This window comes from Neophocaena asiaeorientalis, unplaced genomic scaffold (genome assembly GCF_003031525.2).
Source record: "Neophocaena asiaeorientalis asiaeorientalis breed wild unplaced genomic scaffold, Neophocaena_asiaeorientalis_V1.1 scaffold55, whole genome shotgun sequence".
Classification (NCBI taxonomy): Eukaryota; Metazoa; Chordata; class Mammalia; order Artiodactyla; family Phocoenidae; genus Neophocaena; species Neophocaena asiaeorientalis.
In genome coordinates, this window is record NW_020175684.1 from 3481269 (window position 1) to 3504430 (window position 23162).

At 31.8% G+C, this 23162-nt stretch overlaps 1 protein-coding gene across 1 annotated transcript in view; it reads left to right on the plus strand.

The window, feature by feature from the left end:
• Window positions 1–23162, plus strand: part of NCAM2 (neural cell adhesion molecule 2) — a 207531-nt gene that overhangs the window by 85410 nt on the left and 98959 nt on the right. The window contains exons 10-11 of the mRNA XM_024732007.1: window positions 16791–16978; window positions 20336–20432. Of these exons, the coding sequence (XP_024587775.1) occupies window positions 16791–16978; window positions 20336–20432 (285 nt within the window). The remainder of the gene's footprint in view (window positions 1–16790; window positions 16979–20335; window positions 20433–23162) is intronic.

Sequence of the window (23162 nt, forward strand, 5' to 3'; positions counted from 1 at the left end):
TCTAATCCTGATCCCCTCTCCAAAGCCACAACTCCTAGTACCATCACACTGCAACATATGAATTTTGTGGAGGCACAAACATTCAGTCCATAACAGGGCTCTCCCACCTTCCTCCCCCTCCTTAGGATGTGGTGCCAGTAGGTTTACCTTGCTGGACTTATTACCTGACACCGTAGTCCAGAATAGCATGACCATCCAAAGTTAAGGTACTTAATTCTTGAAAAAGACCAGTCCAACAATTTGAATCCAATCAGCCAGAGCTCTGTGGCCATAAATCCTTAAATCCTCTAAATTTCATTATCTAACTTCAGTGGAGCAAAGGCAAGGACAGCTTTTTTTCATACTGTCCATGGACTGTTGATACCTATCCATGGACTTAAGCCAGCTCACAGTTTGTGATGATGTAAACTAGTTTTTTATATATTGGGCTTTACTAAAATAATGTTTAAATGTCATAGTATTACGAGCTATTCTTAGATTTTAATGAATCTGCTGGGTCTAATCCTAGGACATTGGTCAACTCATTTAAATTACCCAAGCTTTAGTGTCCTGATGTGTAAAGAGGAAAAGATGGATCTAAACTTATGATTTTATGAATTTAAGCATACTAAAGTTAGGATCTTAATTATATTTTTTTCATTCAACAGTATTTATCAGGAATGTATTACACACCAAGCACTTTTTCAGGTGTTGAGCATGTAAGATTATAATAAAGCAAACAAAAACACTTGACTTTATGAACCTTACATTCTAGCAAGGAAAATCAATGATAAAAAAGACAAAATAGGGACTTCCCTGGTGGCGCAATGGTTAAGAATCCACCTGCCAATGCAGGCGACACGGGTTTGAGCCCTGGTCCGGGAAGATCCCACATGCCGCGGAGCAACTAAGCCTGTGCGCCACAGCTACTGAGCCTGCACTCTAGAGCCCACGAGCCACAAGTACTGAAGCCCGGGCGCCACAACTACTGAAGCCCACGTGCCTACAGCCCGTGCTCCGCAACAAGAGAAGCCACTGCAATGAGAAGCACGGGCACCATAACGAAGAGTCTGCAACTAGAAAAAGCCCGCATGCAGCAACAAAGACCCAACGCAGCCAAAAATAAATAAATTTATATTAAGAAAAACAGACAAAATAGCAACATATATAAGAATCAGTGAAAATGGCTAAGGAGAAAAAAATAAAGCAGTGCAGTGAGGTATATCATTAGCTAATGTCACAATAAATATACATAATAAACATTCCTAAACTCAGTGACATACAGTAGTAATCTCATACTCAACTGGAGCTGGCTGACCCAGGTGGTCCTTGAATAGGGAGCTCTGCTTCAAGCAGCAGTGCTTAACTCCATGTTATGGGTCCAGTAACACGTGAAACCAGACCGAAGAGGCAGCAACTGTATGGAAGAAGCTACACCATGGTGATGGCAGAAGCACAAGAGGACAACTGAATAATGAAAGGAAATTTCAAGCGTTTGCTCATGTCACATTCAAAAAGTCGCATGGTTAAGCCTAACATCAATCCAGCAGGGAAATGCACTCCTGTTCTACTAGGAGGGCTTTTGGAGAGAATATTCACTGAATAAAATAAGCCATATCTGAAGTTAATGCCTATGAGTGAAATTTCAGATAGTTAATTTTAAAATAATATTTTGGTTGTAAAAATGGATATATTTACACATTTCTCTAAATTGCTTTAGACTTGCTTGTACATTTACACATTTCTCTAAATTGCTTTAGACTTGCTTGTATAGTCATCACATATGGAATAAGAAAAACCAACATACTTTTCAAGAAGTTGTTTTAAAGACATTAAAGATGTAAATGACACTTTTGTATCTCCATTTAAGAAGCTTCATAATAATTACTTGATTTCATAATATTTATTGTATAACACTAGAAATAGTGTATTAATAGTGCTTTTCAAAGATTCAAAATATTTGAAAGATATAAAATATTGCAATATATCTAGGAAGCTGGAATCTACTTATATGGAACAGCTTGGAAAGTATAGGACAACATATAATTTAATGCACCTATAATTAAATATGTGTCATAGAGATTATACAACTGAGCAGTTGTATAAAAGCAGTTCTTTTATACAATAAAGAAAAAAAATCCTCTTAGAAATGTAAAATTTTCCACAGTATCTTAAAGAAGTGGAACCTGAAAATCACATAATATTGATTCAGTATCTATGCAATTTTAAAACCTATATGGCTCATTTGACTTACTCTGTTTATTCAGATATATCACTTTATTTCATATTTATATGGTCATCTGGAGTAAAATGTCCTCTCTCCTTTAGTATTGATGACAAGATAAACTGTTTCTGTCCCGTTGATGAAGATGAAGTCTTGATAAGAACAATTAACCTCTTTAAACAATTATTTTTATCACTATTAGTATCTCATAATGCTTCATAAGCAGTAGAATTTCAAATAGTTCTTGTTAGATATAAATAATTCCATGACAATCCTGTTTGTTTAGGAAATTTTGATTTTCCTTGGACCTCCTTAAAAAGTCTTTTAAGGTAATAAGAGCAATTACCAATGCAGTCAGTTCAATACCATAAAAGGTAGCCTATTTTTGATACTTTTATATTTTTCTGTGATTTTCTCAGACCTCATAATATGACTAATTTTTGTTTCCAGTACTCTTGAATCATCAGTGCTAAAACAATTGATTTAAACATTTTTCTTGCCCTGAGCAATATTCCTCAATATGATTGCTTATTTTATTCATTTAAAAAAGATCTTTATATTAGGTCTTTACTCAAAAATAAGAATTAGATGTGTAAAAATTCCAGCTCATATCCTAATAAACCAAGATAAAAATTTCATTTGAATACATGCACATTTATTTTGAAATTTTATTTAAAATGTTTTGATTTCACACAACTACATGTTCTTTCCCAGAACGAGTAAACACTTTTCCACTATAATGTAATGTCCACAGAGACAAACCTAATTTTTTCTAACATCTCTCTTTATTCTGAAGAAAAAAGAAACACATATTTGTGATTTTTCGGAAGCTCTTGGGGAAATCCCAAAGATGTTTTTGCATGTAATAGACATTCTAAAATGTGTACTTTGTTTTTTTTCTACATTTAGAGTTCTACTTTGGGAAAGCAAAATCAAAGTCACTTTCACAGATTTGTTCACTTGGTGAATTAAAATTGTAGGTGACTGAGAGACTATGTGGTTACCTATTTAATTAAACTGTCAATAAACTTTTTTAAATAAACATAAAAGGTTAAGAAAATGCTTCCTTGATTAATTTTTGTTATCTATGGTGTTTTTCATTCACAGTATGGTTTACAATGGGTTCTTGCTTCTATATACTTTTAATTTAATTTAACTGACTTCTAAATCTAATTTAATTTAACTGATTTTTAAAACTATCAATTATTTGTAATATAAATGTCGTACATAATAGTATAGGACCAGCTGCTTTATATTTATTGGCAGTATATTCATCATAGGGAAACCAAAAGAAAAGAAGAGTACACATTTTTTAGCTCAAAAAAAAAATGCTGTTAAAAGGAGGAACTCATATCAATAAACTTCTATTTTAGGAGAGGCTGTACATTTTTTGGTTTTATTTACTATGATTCAATGCTCTGAAAAGGTATCACATATGATTCATTTCTAATCATAACTTGAATTGCTTTATTTATTCCATCTGGCACAAATTATTTTGCTCGATTATGTAAAAAAATAAATTTTGATGATAGTTTATCACCCCTTTAAGTAAAATAGTGTCCTAATTAAGTATGCATTAAAGATATAAAATATTTGTCAACATAAACAATAGTTAAGCAGAAAGAAGTTGTGATCTAAGTCCTATTAAATAATACTGTGGTTGTTTGAAAGTTAAAAATATGTGCCAATTTGTTACCAATTTTCAATTAAGAGACTTAAAGGGATGTAGAAAAGGTTTATATAATTCCTTACTTTTCAGTCTTTCAGTTAAAAGGGGATAAATTTAAAGGTTAAATGGTGATAATAATAATAATAATGTGATCTCATTGTGATTAAATTTGCTAATTATATAACATACTTAAAATAATAACTAAGTCATAAGCACCATGTTAGCTATTATCATCATCATTATTTCCAGTCTTGTTTTTATTAGGATGATGATGATGATGATGTTGATGTTGATGATGTGATGATGATGATGTTGATGATGTGATGATGATGAAGACAATAATACTGAGTTTTTCTTGCTTGTTTTCTATTGTTGTGACCTAGTCATTCCATTATGCATAAAATAAGCAACATTCTAGAATGCACAATCAAGGACTTTAAGATACAATAGTGGAAGTGTTTTTATTTGCTTTTGATTTTTTTTTAAGTCATCAGGGTTTGATAGACTTGGGGAGTTTAAGAAATGAATTAAATTTGTGGAACTATTTTTTTTTTTTTTTTTTTGCGGTACATGGGCCTCTCACTGTTGTGGCCTCTCCCGTTGCGGAGCACAGGCTCTGGACGCGCAGGCTCAGCGGTCATGGCTCACGGGCCCAGCCGCTCTGCGGCATGTGAGATCCTCCCGGACCAGGGCACGAACCCATGTCCCCTGCATCGGCAGTCGGACTCTCAACCACTGCGCCACCAGGGAAGCCCTGTGGAACTCATTTTACCTCATATAAAATTAACAACCTAGACATGAAATTAAATCACTAGATAAACAATTTACATTTTACTTGATAGTTTTCTTTTCAATTTTAATGATAGTGACCAACTTTAAATTTGTTTGACATTAATAAGCACAAATTACATGTGCTACTGCTAAATCAGATTCTGAAGAAACTAATATTATTGCTATTTGTAAAATGACTTTAACACTGTATATCTGTGTGACCAATCATCCTTCTTTTGATAATTCAGAATTTTTATGAAAGAGATTCACTTAAGCTTTGTATCCTAAATTTACACATGAAATTGTGCATAATAATAATATAATCTTTAAAATACTGTAGCCTTTTCTGGAGATTTCAATTATATAAAGCAACAATAGGGAACAGAATAGCCATAAGTAGTACAATACTTTTATTAGTATGTGTATGTATGCTTTATGGAGGAAAGAGATTAGGACAAGAGAAAAGAACAGTATTAGTAGAAGGAGGAATAATTCACCTTACTTATGATCAAACTTTTCTTATGATCAGTAGAAAAGTTAAACAGTGATTTAATACTTAAATCACTAACAGCAAATTAAAGAGAAACCCAGCATATGATAAGAAGTCACATATAGGTATATCTTAATATAAATGACACTTATGACTCCAGAGTTATAAAATATGCTGAGATTTATGCATAACTTGGCTGTTCAAATTTAGTACAGAAAATGCACACCCAGTGCTATGGTTAGTTGGCAGTAAGCACACATCTAATTTAGTATTCTGTGTAACCATTAGAATTCTCATGACACATGGACTGAACCCAGTTAATTGCCATAGCTGATTCTGCATATGAGTGAACATACAGTAGAACTGAATCTATGAAATTATTAATTGAATTATCCTCTAAATGTGCCAAAGGATATATTAGTTTTTATTCCCTTGGTAGTTTCCTTCTGCATAAATCAAATGAGAAAATTCAATGACTGAAAAAAGTGTAAAAAAAAAGTGTCAAAGTATTTTAGACATTTAAAAGAAAAAAACATGTGCAGTTAATTCTTAGCTAATTTAAAGGGCTGGCTTCTTCACAAAATAGGCAATAAGAGTCTGTGAAAAGCAAGGTATTACTATAGATTAACACAGGATTGAAGGACTAAGTTCTGTGATGTTAGGAGAGTCAAGCAAACATTGGCACACTTTTCTTCCTCTGTTAAATGGAGTGATAGTATCTAGAATACATACTTGTCCTGGGTTTTCATTCATTGAGTTAACTATTATTTACTGAGTATCTACTGAGTGTCAAATATAAATTCAGGTGCTGTACAGACTGTGAGAAAAGCAACATCATCCTTACTCTCATGGAACTTATATTTTAATTAGGGGGATGGAACACACACAACCACATTAAGATGAAATATACAAAAAAGTGATTAGACGGGGTACAAAGGACTGAAAGCAGGAAAGAGTCAGGGATGGTTAGGGTTTAAGGAGCAAAGTTAATCTGGATCTGGATGGAGACAAGGTCACAGAAGTAGGCATAGGCCAGCTAGTGTCGAACTTTATAAACCATCATAAATGTTTTTGATTTAAGAGGTGTGAAAAGAATCTTTCGGAAAGGTTTAAGCATTATCTTAAAATAGAAACTAGTAGGCCAGTAAGCCAGTAAGGATGGGGTTTCTAAAATTGACCAGGTAATGAATATGGCTTTGACCAGATATATAATAGCATGGAGAGAAGCAAAAGGTATCTTTATATACTGTGATTTATGGTGAGGAATGAATGTCAAAACTTTTAAAATCGAATATTCTATTACAAAATAAAAGTATTGTTGCTAGTATTTGTAGTTCTTAAACTTTAATATTAAAGAAAAATTTGAAAATTTTATACCATGAAGTATGATGGTTACAAGAGAGGACAGTGTTTTCATTGAAGTCTGTAAATTTTCTGGAGAGCATGCAAGACAGATTTGCTGTAATCCCAATACTGTTTTACAAGGACCATACATATTTATGTTAACAATATGATTTTAAAAGACTTAAATTTATTTTTCATTGATTGTAAAGCTTACCCTAATAATGCTTTTCAATTTTATTCACTAAATGGATAGTACTGTAGATAGTGAGGTTGTAAAGTGAGCTGCCTGATTTAATTAATAATGAACCTGTAAAAATTCAAGCAAAAGATTTTTATATTTCAGATCCCACAGCTTGTGTTGTGTTTTGTGATCAGCTCCAGCCTTCTCATGCACTGGTAGAATTCAGGAATCCAGCTAGCACTCAGCAAGAGCTAAAACAGGTCACAGGTACCAACCACCCTGTGTTTTCAGGAAAAAAAGAAAAAAGGAAAAGAAGACTTCAGAGCCTCAGAGGAAATGACAAGAGAAGGTGAAAAGATTGTATTAAGCAAGTAATCAAGTCAGCAAATCCTGTATAGTGACAGGAATGCAGTGATGACTGCTGTCAGCTCTAAGTCTCAGTAATAAGGAGAGAAAGAGAAACAGAGAGAGAGAGAGGAAAGGAAAGGAAAGGAAAGGAAAGGAAAGGAAAGGAAAGGAAAGGAAAGGAAAGGAAAGGAAAGGAAAGGAAAGGAATAAAATAAGATAGGGCATTTATCAAAGCAGGAGTAACTCGGCATCAAGTCTGAAGGCAGTCTTAAAAGTTTCTTTAACATCTCCTGATGTGCCTGGAATATGAGTTTCCTGGTTCCAACTTTGAGGAAGTGACAGATTCAGATCCTGACAAGCTTTGCTGTTTCTTCTTAGGCTGGCAACTTTAAATAGAGATTTAGTTAAGGTCATGGTTAGAAGTATGTTGAAATGCTCTAGTCTATACAGCTACCATTTAATTAAATCTAAATAATGTCTCCTTAGATCTTTCCATTGTGATAATAGTGAAGAGAACACAGTTCCTTGATTTTTAAAGTCTGTGTTCACTTTACATCCAATTTTACAAGATCTCCTTCTTACAATCTATGCAGTAATATGTACAGTTTTATTAATCATATAACCATTAAGTAGAAGATATGGAAGCCTAAAAATAATCTACTTTCCAATATTTTCACCACCTAGGACCTCTTGTATTTTTTTCTCTTGTGAATTCTCTGGTTTTAAAGATATTAACTTATTAAAATGATATTTAGTAAAGTGGGATTATTCTTCATTTTCATTATATATTCATGAATACATATATATATTCAATACCTATATATATATTCATATGAGTACATGTACCAGAGACTAAAAGACATGAAACAATTAGCATTACCCAAGAGATTTATATAATTCTAGCCAAAAGCAAATGTCACCTTTTATATGGTTCACTGCCAAAGATAATATTTACCAATATGTGGTAAATATAATATTGGTAAATATTATAACTCTCTCTACATTTTTAAAATTTGTGCCAGACTCACGTTTTCTATGTTAGTAGATTCTTAGAGATTAAGGAAACCAGTTCAACTCAATAATTCTATAATAAAAAAGAAAGAAAGAAAAGAAAACATAAAATCCAAATTAATAAACAGAAAACAAAGGTAACTTCATTGTTTTCTGGCAGAGGTGGAACTTAAATTCAATGGCAGGCCTGAAGCTATTTCTAATACAGTATTTAACTTATAAACAGCAACTGCAAAATTCTCTTTTCCAGTGTAGTTCATCCACTATTGTGTGTGTGTGTGTCCAGATCCTGATTGTAAGATTTGTGACAATCCATGGGAAGCACTTAGCACTGTGTTCAACACATTTCATGTGCTCACAAATGTTAGAGGTTAAAATTCATCCTCTTTTGGGAAGATTTCCCTGTGCCTCCTCTTAACATCCTAATTAGGGCCAATGCTAATTCCTTTTGAGACAGGAACCTTATGCATTCCACTTCAATTGTGCTATGCATTGCCTTGCGGTATAGTTATTTATTTTTGCATCTGCCTGATCCACTAGAAAGGATTCCCTGTTGGCCTGAATTCCCCACACTTAAACAGTGCTTAGTATAAAATAGACATACAATAATAATTTTGGATAATTAGTGCAGGGGCTGCCCTTCCCAGAGGTTCACATTCAGAATCTTTAAGAGGAAGCCTTAGGCATCTGATTCTTTCCCCTCTAAACTCAAAATATGCTGTTGAGGAAAAGCCAGGGTGACAAAACCTTTAGAGCTAAACAATTATATCCAGCATTTGCTAAGGGCTTAGTGTCAGTAGACACAAACTTTGATATTATTTTGATTAGAAATGTGTAATCAGTTCAATCATTAATATTTAGAAAATTTTTACTATTTTGTTTTGCAAGGCACCTTACGATAGCAGTGTTTGAAATGGATGATGGAATAAATGAAAAAATAGACAGTTAAAATATCAAACCAAATACAACCAAAACATAAACAAAATGCAAATTACTCTCAATATCCTATAGAGAATACTTAAATTTTAAACCAGTTATTGTAAGAGTAAGGTATGTAGAAAAAACAGAATTGCATCACCCTTTTCATGGTAACATGGATCTAATTTAGAAATTCAAATAAAAATAAGCCCATTGTTTAAAGGATCGAGTACAATATATGATACCACTATACTGTCAGAATTAAAGATGAGTTTAGCTTTCTTGAAAACATAAGAAAAATTATAATACTGTTTTTTTTTCTCTCAAGCATATTACTTCATGTGCAGTGACTTAAAATTTTAAAACATGAAAATTAAGGCATTTACAATTTAATTCTGAATAATTAATGTCTCCCAAAAAATAAAACAGTAACTCAAAATTCCCCTGAAATAATGCATATTTGTGTTCACTGTAGAATGAATTCATATATATATATGAATATACGAATATACATAGATATTCATCTACATATGAAAGAATCAGAATTTCACTGCTGAGAAAGGTGCAGAATGAGAAACATGCTAGTATTTATGTTTGACATTTTTAGAATATGGAAGATATTTTTGCAGCTATGTCTAGCATTTTTTGCTATATCCTATGTATGGTATTTTTATTAACAAAATCCCCTTAGTCTTCATTATAGTCTAGAGCATTCTTTTAATAGGGGCAGTATATACTCAAGTAAAGTACATGTGGAATATAATTTAACAAAATATCTATAAACTGTAACTATCAGGTTCAGATATGAAGACACCATACTCAAATTGGCGATTGCCCAGCACATGTTGGAATTAACAATGATGGAAGCAATGTAATATATTTTCACATCTTAATGTTTCAACAGTGATTTGGAAACAGATAATAACCTAATTTATTAATCAATATCCTAATAAGTTGAATATTGAGCTCTACTTGGGAAATTCCTGTGAATTTTCTTGATGTAAAAAACATATAGTAAATTCATTTTTAAATAAAAAATATAATTAAGTGTTTTAAAAGGCAATTATATTTTAAGATATTAGTAAATATGCCCACTTGGGGATAAAATTTATTTTTTATTGAGATGTCAGATGATAGCTTCCATTTACTTTAGGCAATTGTTTTTCTTTGTTGTTTTTTTTTTAGTGCAAGAATTTACTTGTCATGATCAAGAGCAAAAGTACTATGAGTTAGCATATTCATAATTTCTTAATCACAAGAAAGCTAGACAGCAATATTTTAAAATTACCTTTGAAATACAAATATTGTATATAAGCAGTAACCAAATTAACTTTATACACTAGATTATATTTCTTATTAATTCAAAATAGATGGTATATTAAAGTTACCAAACTGGAATCTAGGGGATTGTCTTTGACTTTCTGATATGGAAACAATGTGTTATCTCTCTGCTCACAATCTTAAACTTATAGTTTATTATTTCAGTTTTTTGTGTCTTGTTGCTGAGATTGATATAAACATACCTGTGAATTATCTCAAGTTACCTTCAGTTATAAAATAAATAATCTTGAGAGAACATATATAATTGAGTAAAACTCCAAGATGGTGAGGGAAGCTTCTCTTTCATGTTCAATGTTTGATTCCCAATACCCAGAAGAGAACATAGAATGAAATCAGGAAATATTTGTAAAATGTAAATTATACAACTAGGCAAAAATATATTTTATTGTCTTCTTGTCCTGGTTCTTCTTTTCCTCCTCCTTTTTTCCCATCCTCCCTCCCTCTCCCTCTTTCTCTTTCTCCTACTCTAGTTTTAGATTATATTTTTTCATATGTAAGATTAATTTTCCTGAGATTTTATCTAAGCACTCTTTATTCAAGAATATGTTGCCAAAACATGGTTCTAGCCAAAAAATCCAGGGTGGGGAAAATGACTGGCATTCCCCAGAATATATTTATTTTTATATCTTAGCTTCTTGTACAACAGCATGGAAATTGGAAAACTGATGATTTTAATTATCTCACATTCTTGGCATCACCTGGACATAAGTGGGTGTACTAATGTGCAGTGTTTTCACTAAAATCATTCTAATCTGCATTAAATTTTTACTTTATTGCTTAAATATAGTATACAGGACATAATAAAATGCTTCCTTGGTTACTTGGTATAATCACTTCAAACATTAATTCCAATGTTGAGTAACATTGTTAATGATCTATAGAAACTAGTCCCTGAGAATATATTTATACTTAGTAATATAATAATTGGCATAGCGGTATGATTTCATGAAATGAATATAAAGAGCCAGACTGTGATCTTGGCTGTGCCACAGCCTTCCCAAGTATCCCAGAACAAAGTTTCTTGTATGTAAAATAAAGATTCCCATGTTCCTTTCCAGATATTAGATCTTATGAGATCTGTCCAGTTCTGCAGAACTTATAATGACCGTGTGCACAAGTGTTGCAAGTTTAGCTTGGTTCACATTTAGATACTATAAATACAAAGATCTCTTCTTGCAATGAGAACTTGGTGAATTCACTCAGTTGGGTATAAATCTCCCATCTTTCCTGTCTGAAAGTTTGGTTGGGGTATACTTTTTATTGTGTGTGTGATACATTTAAAAAATAATTCTAACTCTAGCAAACACTTCACATGTACAAAATTACAGAAAACAACTCAATGGTTCTTATCAGGGTCACATTTGCTTCAGATCTGTCTTTGTCATTTCCTCTTAAAGAGAGGGAAGCAAGTATTTTTGTTTGTTTTTAATTACCTTTCTTGGGAGTACCTTTCTTTTGTCAAAGAGAAATTATTCTGACACTTGTTAAAAATGGTAAGCAAAACTTTATTCAAAACTGTTGCAGTAGGGGTCAAGAATGCTGCAATGGAGCAGAAAGATTAAACACAACTGTGAGTACAAGGGCAAGTAGGGATTTATAGCCAAGGAGCAGAATGACAAGAGTCAATGGATGGAAAATTACTAACAGGAACTTGATTAAATTTCAAGGATAATGTTATTCTTACTAAACTGGCCTAATAGGATTCTTGTTAAAAGCAGGCCATGGACATAGACAGTAAGGAGCTTGAATGGCATATTTGGAATTTGTTACTTTTCAAGTTTCTCTTATTTTTCTTCTCAACTCTTCTCAGATAAAAAATTTGTTCTTCCAATAAAGTTATTTATATTCATTATAGTTTGTAAAATATTTTAATTTGGAAGTTAATATGATTGAGGGGACATACAGTACCTTAAGAGATGTTTCCATAGCTTTATAGTTCATGTGGTCAGGAATTAATTTTCCCAATGCATAGAATACAGGGCACAACACCTAGGCAAAGAATGCAAAGAATGCAACTTAAAGGTGAAACTTTGTCTATGCCTATCTTCCTATCTGCATATATATATATCTCATCAATTCTGATCTTTGCACAGTTCTACTCATGGCATATTCCTCTTCCTTCCTCTAGGCTTTTTGTTTTGCTTTTTAACTGCCAAAATGTATTTCCTCCGTACAATACAACATTTCAAGCCTCTCATGATGTTAAAGCCTTACTCTTCTGAAAAGGCCTTATTTTCTGCAAATTACAATTTTGGGTTTACCAACCCGAGATCCGGCTACATTTGTTTAGCCTGAAGTCTTCACATGTTGCCTCTGCCAGAGGCACATCCTTTTTCAAAAAGTGGCCCAATATCAATTGTTCGATTTCATTAACATGCCAACCTTGTGGCAGTGACTACGGCTGCCTTGCTACTGGTTTGATATTTACAAAGCATACAATGTACAGGAATTTAGTTTCTGTTTTATTGTAGAGAGGAGTTATCAGTACTTTCCTGCCTCACACCTCAAATACATTTTTAAATGTAGCTTTCAGTATAGCATGTTTTGCCTGTAGCACGTTTGCATGCAGCATCAGTAATTCCAAATTAAATTCCCACTGAGATCATCAGGCAAGCAATTAGTGGCAATTGCTTGCTTTTACAGAAAAGCCAAATTATGCCCTAAGTTTATGGTTAAGTTATAATAATATAATACACATACACACAGATGCTATATTGCGGACAGAGTAGACTGTGAGTCAGGTATTAATAGTTACATTAATGTGTGTGATTTTCATATTGAGGTATATATATTACATGCAAATACATTATTTATAAACTTCTCTCTATCATATTATAATGCTAAAGAGGTTATAGTTCATATAGATTAAGCAGTAATAAAATATCTTATAGATAGAGCTAGAGCTAGAAATGGATATAGATATAGCTTAACTTTTGACTTTGAATATCGGGAAGTTTGGCTTCTCTTACGGTTGCACCCTAATTAGTTATACATTCTTAGATTTTGCACTTAATCTTCCCAGGTCTTGAAAAAGTTTTTCTTTCCTTTTCTCCTTGAAAATACCTTCTGTTCAATTTAACTGAACCACTGAATTAAAAATTAACTGACAGTTTAATATCCAGTAAATTTAATGTACAGTTTTAGAGAACCAAGTAAGCATCTTACATTATGTAAGCCATCAGGTATATAATTGTGACCAAGACAAATCTTATTTTATTAAAGTATAATTGACTTACAATATTTCATTAGTTTCAGCTGTACAACATAGTGATTTGATATTTTTACACATCAGGAGAAGATCACCAGGATAAGTCTAATTATCACCATAAAAATTACTACTAGATTATTACTACTGTCTATATTCCTCAGGCCATCTATACACACATTACATTCTTGAGACTTATTCATTTTATAACTTGAAGTTTGTTCCTCTTAATCTCCTTCCCCGTGGCAACTGAACATTTTTTCTCTGTATCTATGAGTCTGCTTCTGTTTTGTTATGTTTGTTTATTTGTTTTGTTTCTCAGATTTCACATGTAAGTGAAGTCATATGGTAATTGTCTTTTTCTGTCTGACTTACATCACTTAGCATACTACCCTCTAGGTTCATACATGTCACAAATGGCAAGATTTCATTTTTTTATGGCTGAGTTACATTTCATTTTGTATATATATATATATATATCTCAATACCATATGTTCTTTTTTTTCTTTTTAAACATAGTCAATTTTATTCTCCTTAAAGCACAAAATAGAGTCTTTGGTTGTACAAACATCACTAGTTATAGTCTTACCAGGAGGTCTTGGCTGGGGTCGGGCCATTAGTCGGCGGCCAGAACTCCTGAAGGGACATCTTTTTTTTTTTTACATTGTTTTTGGAGTATAAGTGCTTTACAATGGTGTGTTAGTTTCTGCTTTACAACAAAGTGAATCAGTTATACATATACATATGTTCCCATATCTCTTCCCTCTTGCGTCTCCCTCCCTCCTACCCTCCCTATCCCACCCCTCCAGGCGGTCACAAAGCACCCAGCTGATCTCCCTGTGCTATGCGGCTGCTTCCCACTAGCTATCTATTTTACATTTGGTAGTGTACATATGTCCATGCCTCTCTCTCGCTTTGTCACAGCTTACCCTTCCCCCTCCCCATATCCTCAAATCCATTCTCTGATAGGTCTGTGTCTTTTTTCCTGTCTTAACCCTAGGTTCTTCATGACATTTTTTTCTTTAATTCCATATATATGTGTTAGCATATGGTATTCGTCTTTCTCTTTCTGACTTACTTCACTCTGTATGACAGACTCTAGGTCTATCCACCTCATTACAAATAGTTCAATTTTGTTTCTTTTTATGGCTGAGTAATATTCCATTGTATATATGTGCCACATCTTCTTTATCCATTCATCCGATGATGGACACTTAGGTTGTTTCCATCTCCGGGCTATTGTAAATAGAGCTGCAATGAACATTTTGGTACATGACTCTTTTTGAATTTTGGTTTTCTCAGGGTATATGCCCAGTAGTGGGATTGCTAACAGCTGGGTTAAATGACTTGAGGCAAGGGTGGCGTTGGAGCTGGCAGGGACCCCACCCCAATATACCATATCTTCTTTATCTGTTAAAACCATAAGATTCAGATCATTTGGTAGAGAAACAATCATATATCAATAGATCATTCCAATTTCTATGACCATGCTGAGGGAGAATATAGGATCTGTGGGAACACAAAGTAAGGGAACTAACCCACAATTGAAGGTTGTGGAAAGGCTGCGTTAAGTTAGCGTGGAGCTTAGTTTTGAACGCAGCCAGGTAAAGGGAAGGACAGACACATTGCAGCTAAGGGAAAACCATAGGCAGATACATCTGTGTAATATTAGCACACCTAAGTGCCAATATGTGTCACTATTTATCTGATCCTCTTTTGTGGGGCATTAAGTTGTTTTGAGATTTTGTTATTAAAATAACAATGTGCTAAAAGTCCTTTATATTAACATTTGATAGTATTTCTACTTATTTCTCTGGAGAGATATCTAAGACTAGTTTGCAGAATCAAGATTACAAAGTTTTTTTTAAGGCTTTTGTGTTCCTGAGGAATTGTCCCAAATATATTCTCCTCAATAATGTATGATAAAGTCCACATCACCAACACATTGCTAGTAGTGAATATTATAATATTCCTGGGTTGAATAGAAATTCAATGGACCCTAGTTAAAATTGCCCCAGATTCACGTACCACGCCTACAACTTTGTACTAGAATAAGCTTGATAGCTCTTACTCCGGATCCCTCATGCATATGACAAAGTAACACCTTCCTCACAAAGTCATGAAAAAGATGAAATGAAATAAAATGTATAAGCTTATTGTCATATAGAAAGCATTCAATAAACATTTCATGCTTCTATGTGAGATTGGCATTTAAAACATACAGTAAAACATGTATAGGAAAATAATATTTAAATAATTATTTGTGCATTTGTACTGGAGATTATAATTCTTATATTACATATCTGATATATAATCTGTTGATATAACAAAATTGGTAGAAGATCATCTTTAAGTAATTTGAGTAGTAAAACAAAAGGTTTAATTTAGGCAGTTTGAAATTGATAACTTATGAGGGATATTAAGTTTTAAATAGTTAATATTAGTAGCAACAATAATCAGTATAAATACCAGCAACATTTTAGCTACCACTTAAGAGTATGTTATGTAGAAATTTGTAAAATGAATCCTCTCAATTATACAGTCAAGATATTGAGACTCAGAGAAGTTATGGTTGCTTGGCATTTGGGCTATGTCATAGTTCTTGAATGGAACACGACTAAAAACCGTCTCTGTGTCTTCAAAATTAGGTTTCTTCAATAAAATGATATAATGCATTTATAATGTATTTTCTATTTTCTCTTACCTATCATTACAGAGGTCTGGTGTAAGGGCCTGACAGTTGACATAGCATTATAGAAACTGATTAATATTCAAATTAAATTAAACATACCTGGTTATTAAAAACTGGAAATGACATTTCAGGAAAATATTTGTTGTTTAGTTGTGATATTGCCATTTCAATTTAGATTTTATATCTGCCTTAAAATATTTTATAGAAGAAATTATATGACTAGGACAAAGGTAAAAAAATGACACAAGACCACAAATTTTGTTTTATCCTAAACTCTCACTTTATGAGTTGTTTCAGAAATATATTTCACATATGTAGAGAGCCATTAATTTACTTCATGGAAATTTTTGTCAGATTATTAAAAGCAAACGACTCTGAGTGTCAATATGTCATATTTTAATAATTGGCTGACTGAATATTTTTATATTAATGTTAAAATGATTTGATGAAACAGTCAAATGATATATTTTCATTATTTCTGATATCACATAGTAAATATATGAAATTAGAATTGCTGTGGCTTCTTTCTGTAGTCAGTAATGATTACTATTGTTTATACTAATTAAATGACTCTCTTAAATAAAAGGTCTGTAATGTTATATTATATTGCTTTACAGATGCTCCCAAGTTCATATCAAACCAAACAATTTATTACTCTTGGGAAGGAAATCCAATCAATATAAGCTGTGATGTGAAATCTAATCCACCAGCATCAGTCCATTGGAGAAGAGAGAAATTAGTCTTGCCAGCTAAAAACACCACTAATTTAAAGACATATAGTGCAGGGAGAAAAATAATATTAGAGGTAAGTCTTCATGTACATATCAACAAATTGTATTACTTTAGCAGTTATCTACTATTTTAGAACATGTTTAAATATCTTAGTATCTTAATATATTTCTATCCTATAATATACATATACCCTATTGTATATATTTCATGTTTACTTACTCGAGGGAAATTTTATGCATTTGGATTATGGTTTGTTAATGGTTAATGTCTCACTACTTATATAGTAATATGGGTATATAGCAAAAGCCATTATTTTTCATGAATTTATTTTTGGGAAAAAAACACAATTATATCAGGAAAAATATAGGGAGAAAGAATGAGTAATTTGTCAGTTACTGAGGGCCAAATGTTTAATTTCAGTGTTGTTACTGGACACTGACTCTGTGGTTACACCTTCCTGCTCCTTAGACTGGTATATATAAATGCTATCTACTGGCTACATATTTACACGTTCCTAAATAAACCAGATTTACTTGTTCATTGCCTCATTTTATTTTATTATTTTACATTAAGATTGTAGATAATTGTTTTTATACTGCCAAGTGCCTGGCCTTTAAATTCTGTTTGAATACAATACCTTTAATTTAATAATTGCAGATTATGTGTGTGTATATCAATTTCCAAAGTTTATATAAGTCTATGACAATGATCATCAAGCCTCCCAATTTATGATGCTTTCATAACAATTAGGAATCTTCCTCAAACAACCTTTTTAGCTAAAAAGATGCTACATTTTCTCTACTAATTCAATATATATAAATTTTAAAGATGCATGTTTTCGAATAACATTTGAGATCCATACCACATTAACTTAAAGGTATTCACACTGGTGCCATATTAACACTTCCACCCAATAAATGGACTTAGTGAAACATTTAGTTGATAGAATGATTTAGCTATCACTTCCCCCAAATGTTTGAATAGCTGACTGTTTGGTAATTAAGCCACTTTGTCTAAAGCTATTTCAATTTAAATTGTTTTTTTTTTTTTTTTTGGTTTGTTTGTTTTTTTGTATCTATATTAGAAGAACTATTGGCAAATTGACAGGGAGCTCAATTTCACAAAGACTTTGGCCAGATTCAATTGAAATTTTAGGTATTTAACCATAGCAGAAAACCGAGGTTCTTTGATTAAATACATATATTCATTTTTTAATTTGCGATTTTTTGAAAGTAACAAAACAGTCTATAAATCCTTTGGGTTATTGCCAATAAATGCATTTCTAAAGGACATCCAAATTTGTTTATTTGTTTTGCCTAGGCACTCCCCTGAGGTAAGAGGACAACTTTTCAATATATGAACAAAATTTGATGCAGGAGGTTTCTAATAGGTTGATTGGAATAATATTCTGCTCTGGATCATCTGTATTGTTCCTTGCCCTGAATAAAGATGCTAACTGTTAAATAAATGATTTTCTTACCATGGAATATACAGAAAGAGGAAATCAAGTTTTTGAAGGTTTAGGAAGAAGACTTGCAAACTCCTTTATTAACGTTGTACTCTCAGTTTATATTTTGGTGTTCAAAACCACATTTGTTATTCTGCTATGTTCTATCAAAGCCCAACATCTGAAGTAAACTTGAATTATTTTGACTGCATATTAAAATATGAATAAGTGGTATCATAAGTAGATGTTTCTAGTACTTATTAGATAAATATCAACAAAAATTTGCATATTTTAAACACTTAAATATTTAAAATAAATATATATTATGTATCTTTGTTGTATATTATTTTGATAAAATTATCTATTATTTCACTGTGCTGGAATTGGGTGTACAACCACTATTGGACTTTACTGCTTTCCTAGAATACACCAGATATACTGCAGGGCACATGATTTGGCCCAGGTGTCTAGATCTGTGTGTTTTTAATAGTCTGTGCTACTAGGGGTGTTTTCTGTATTTGTTTATCATAAAACACGATAAAGAAATTATTTCAGGTAGAATTATAAAGCTTTTATCTTTTGATAGGCAAACTCCCAAGAACAGAAAAACAACTGAATTGAGCTTCTTAAAGTTTTATTCCAGTTAAAATAGGTATATTTACGTTACTTCATTAATCTTGAGGAGCTGTGCAATAGTCAGGATTCTTTGTCACGGCCATCCTGTCTTTGCGTTGCAGTGATTCAGTACACATTCTTCCCTATGGGGTATACAAATGACTTTCTCATATGCCTGTAGAATAAAGACATTTTTTTGGTCAAATTCATTTCCAGTAGTAAAATTATTTTAGAGTTAAATTAACCTAATTTATTAAAACCTGAATGTATGAAAAATGAATATTTTAGTCACTTAGAAGTACTTATATAAGAGCTGTTAAAGCCTCTAGTCCTCAAACGTATGATCTATTCCTAGATGGACAGCTGACTAGAAGATGAATGACACAGCTTTTTTGTACTCTTTCAGAATTATCATCTTCAATGGACCTCAAAATTGCACTTTTAGTTAATAGCCTCCCATTATCACAAAACCATTTCCCCCTTTGGGGACAGACTTGAAATTAACAGCAACTCTTGTTGTAAGCATATTCTCTCTTAATAATAGTAACTGGGATTGAAAATTATATCTTTACTATCATCAAATCTCTTTTCTGAATTGATACTTCAGAATTTCGGTACATTATAATTACAGGGTTGGTCCCACCATTCAGCAATAGAATCCCAGAATGTTAACTTAATTATGGATTTCAAATGTGTAAGGACTGAGGTCAGCTATTTTCCACCTAAACTGAAAGAGAATTATAGGAATTGAACAGAAATGGAGGCAAGATACTGTTATTAGATATCAAGATAATGTGCCTATCTACAGGAATTGCTACACAAGGGCAATATTTCCTTGCAAAATGCCTTCCTGGAAAGATTTTTCTTTTCAATGGGTCCTCGTCTTTTGTTAGTATTTTATGTTCAATAAAGTCATAAGAGGAAGAGAAAGCTGACATATTTCGAGCCTTTCTTAACTTTAAATCTGCCTGATCTTAGGCTACAACCTAGAAAACAAAGAGTTAACAATGCTTTTAGTACAAGATTCCTATTTTCAAAGTCAGGTCTGTAGCAATTACAGAATACATATTTTCCAAACTGTGTACTACTTTCTGAACTTTCATAGGTAAATATCTAATGATTTTTCTATTCAATATATGTAACAAAATACTGGCATTTACTTAATAAATTGGTAGACTATAATTTACCTGGGACTATGGGTAGTACAGATCCATGGATTACATCTTGAAAGGACAGAAAAAAGAGTTACGGTAGGGAGTTGTGAATAATTGAATATGTGTAAAGATGGTAAGGCATGCTAGAGGCTATTTTAAAATTTCTGTGATATTGTTTTAAAATTGTGAATTTTTATTATTATAATTATTTTAGATTGCACCTACATCTGACAATGACTTTGGACGATATAATTGCACAGCCACTAACCGTATAGGAACAAGATTTCAAGAATATATTCTTGCCTTGGCTGGTAAGTATAGCACAGTAATTTCTGAGAATTCATAAAATATTTCTGGAAGCAAATAGTGTTTACATTTTGATAATCCTGATACAGGTTATTATTAGAAACAAAGAACTGCTGCTTAAAAATTTAGAACAGTTGTATCTGATATATAGTGAGGACTTCAAGATTAACTTTAACCCTGATTCTAATTCCCCTAACTTTATATATGACACATCTATTAAAAAAGTAGGAAACATATGTCTTAAGACATCAAATTACATTTCATTTAAAGTAAGAATCTTGTCAAAAAATAAAAACAAAAGATATCTTTAGAGAAAATGAAATTAATCTATTTTAAAATTCTAAATTTGAAAGAACAAATAGTAACCTTATTTTTAAGCTAAATAGAAAATTTAGAGTTATGTAACTTACTGAAGTGTTTCATTTTGTATATATAAAAGCATTCCAGTTCTTCCCTTAAAGCTTAAAGATATAAAAATAATATCATGTAGATTAAAATTTACTTTAACTAGAAATCTTGATATGTTTTTATTTATATTTATGTGAATATATACAAGCACATATAGTTATAGAATTTGCCATTATGTTTTACAAGACTGATTAGGAATCTGGAAATATCCATTTTTATGCTTTGCAAAGTTCAGATGATGCAAAAATGTGATCTATTGTCTTCTAAGTCCAGGTCAAGAAATATCAGAAAATTACTGTAATCTTATGTTTTGATAGAATAAATAACTTCCATGAAAATATTTTTAAACTTTTTCAGAGTTCAAATATGTAGCTATTATTTTATATTGTTATGAATGATATTTATTTCTTTTGATTTGTCAATATATCTCAAAATAAATCATTAGTTGTAAAGATCAAAAGGGAACTTTAAAAGTTTACAAAGCTAATAATAATCAAATTATTATGTAACTGGAAAACCTGCTATACTCCAATACAAGTTTTATTTTACTACACTGGGGGAAAAGGGAGAGAAAGATTGTGTGAAAGGGTTTTAGGGAAGGAAACAAGAAGGAAAAAGTTAAGATGAGAGGTAAAGATAGAAGGGAAAGGAGGCTGGAGGGATGAAATAAGGAAGGAAATAAACCACTGTGCACTGTCTGCCAGGAAGTCATTAGAAAACTAATCTCAGTGAAAGTCATTGGAAGTAGATGCTACACATTTAGGCATCTGAATAAACCATAATACAAGCAAATTAAATTCTAGGAAAATGAAACATGTTAAATCACATTAAATTCATTGACAGTAAATTGAAGTATCAACTGTAATGGTGAGAAGAATTCATTATTCATATTAATTCCAAGCCTTAGTAAATTAGGCAATGTTCTTGTAATTAGTATGAACTTTTTATAAATAATAACTAGACATATGATTATTATATTACTATATATATTTATGTATAATTATATTAATACTGATGTACTGTTATATATTGCCTTTTTTTATGAGGCAATGTATATGACCCAGTTTTCTATAAGGTAAAGCTTGATAAATGACCAAATATTTTTTTTCACTTTTTGAGAGTTCATAATTCTAAGAAAATATGAAACTAACACACCATTGTAAAGCAATTATACCCCAATAAAACCAGTTTTCTATAAGGTAAAGCTTGATAAATGACCAAATTTTTTTTTCACTTTTTGAGAGTTCATAATTCTAAGAAAATATGAAACTAACACACCATTGTAAAGCAATTATACCCCAATAAAGATGTTAAAAAAAAAAATAGAACATTATACTGTTGATATTTAAACAATCTTATTAAATTCAAGGAAATACTAATGTCTGTGTACCTTCATATCTCACAATACTCACAGTAGTATCTTTCATTAAAAAATATGTGTTATACATATCTTTCTAATGAAGATTTGAAATTAGTGAGTTTCCCTCTTTCCCACCATAATAAAAAACAGAAAATGTTCATTCAAGATAAGAGTTATTATGTTATTGGAAATATTTCTCAAATACTGCAATTATCCTCATATTCCAAAATTTTGTGACTAATACAGGCTAAAATTTTGTTTCAGAAAATATATATTCAACTGAAATTGTTATGAAGATATAAAAATGAATTAGACACTGTATCTTAGGTGGGAAACATACCTTTAAATATCAATATTTATGAATGTGATTCCTTTGAGGAGACTACTTTAATGCTTATAAAATTAAATCTTTCCTACAGAATTGAAACACTAAAAGTATAATGTGATTTTAAATGAAATATTATGAGAAACATATAGAAATTTAAATATCTCAAAATATATGTTAATACCACCATTCAATATGTCATTGGCCTATTTGACCTAGTAAAAGGTCAATCTTATTTGACTTACTTTATTTTACACTGTAACATATTACTTTGTTCCCAAAGAGCAATAAATTAAAACAGGCAAAATTTAGCATGAAATTTTGTACTACATAGTCAGTGAAAAAAGGAAAAGCTACATTTTAAATTATTTTGCATCAAAAATATTTTTTTCTTCCCTCCTTTCTTCCTTCTTTCCTTCCTTTTTTCCCTCCTGAATAATTAAGTCCTACCTCTGAGCAAGGTAGGCATTTGTATGTGAATGGGGTAGGGCACAGCAGCCTGGCATAGGGTGCTAGATCCTGAAGGGAGTGAAATGGAGTTAAGGGGTCTTCAGTAGTTCAGTGTTGGAGCCATGGCTGAGTGAAAAGGATGTGCCTGTTTTAAAACAGAAACAGCAACCCAGAGAGGAGTATTAGAACCTG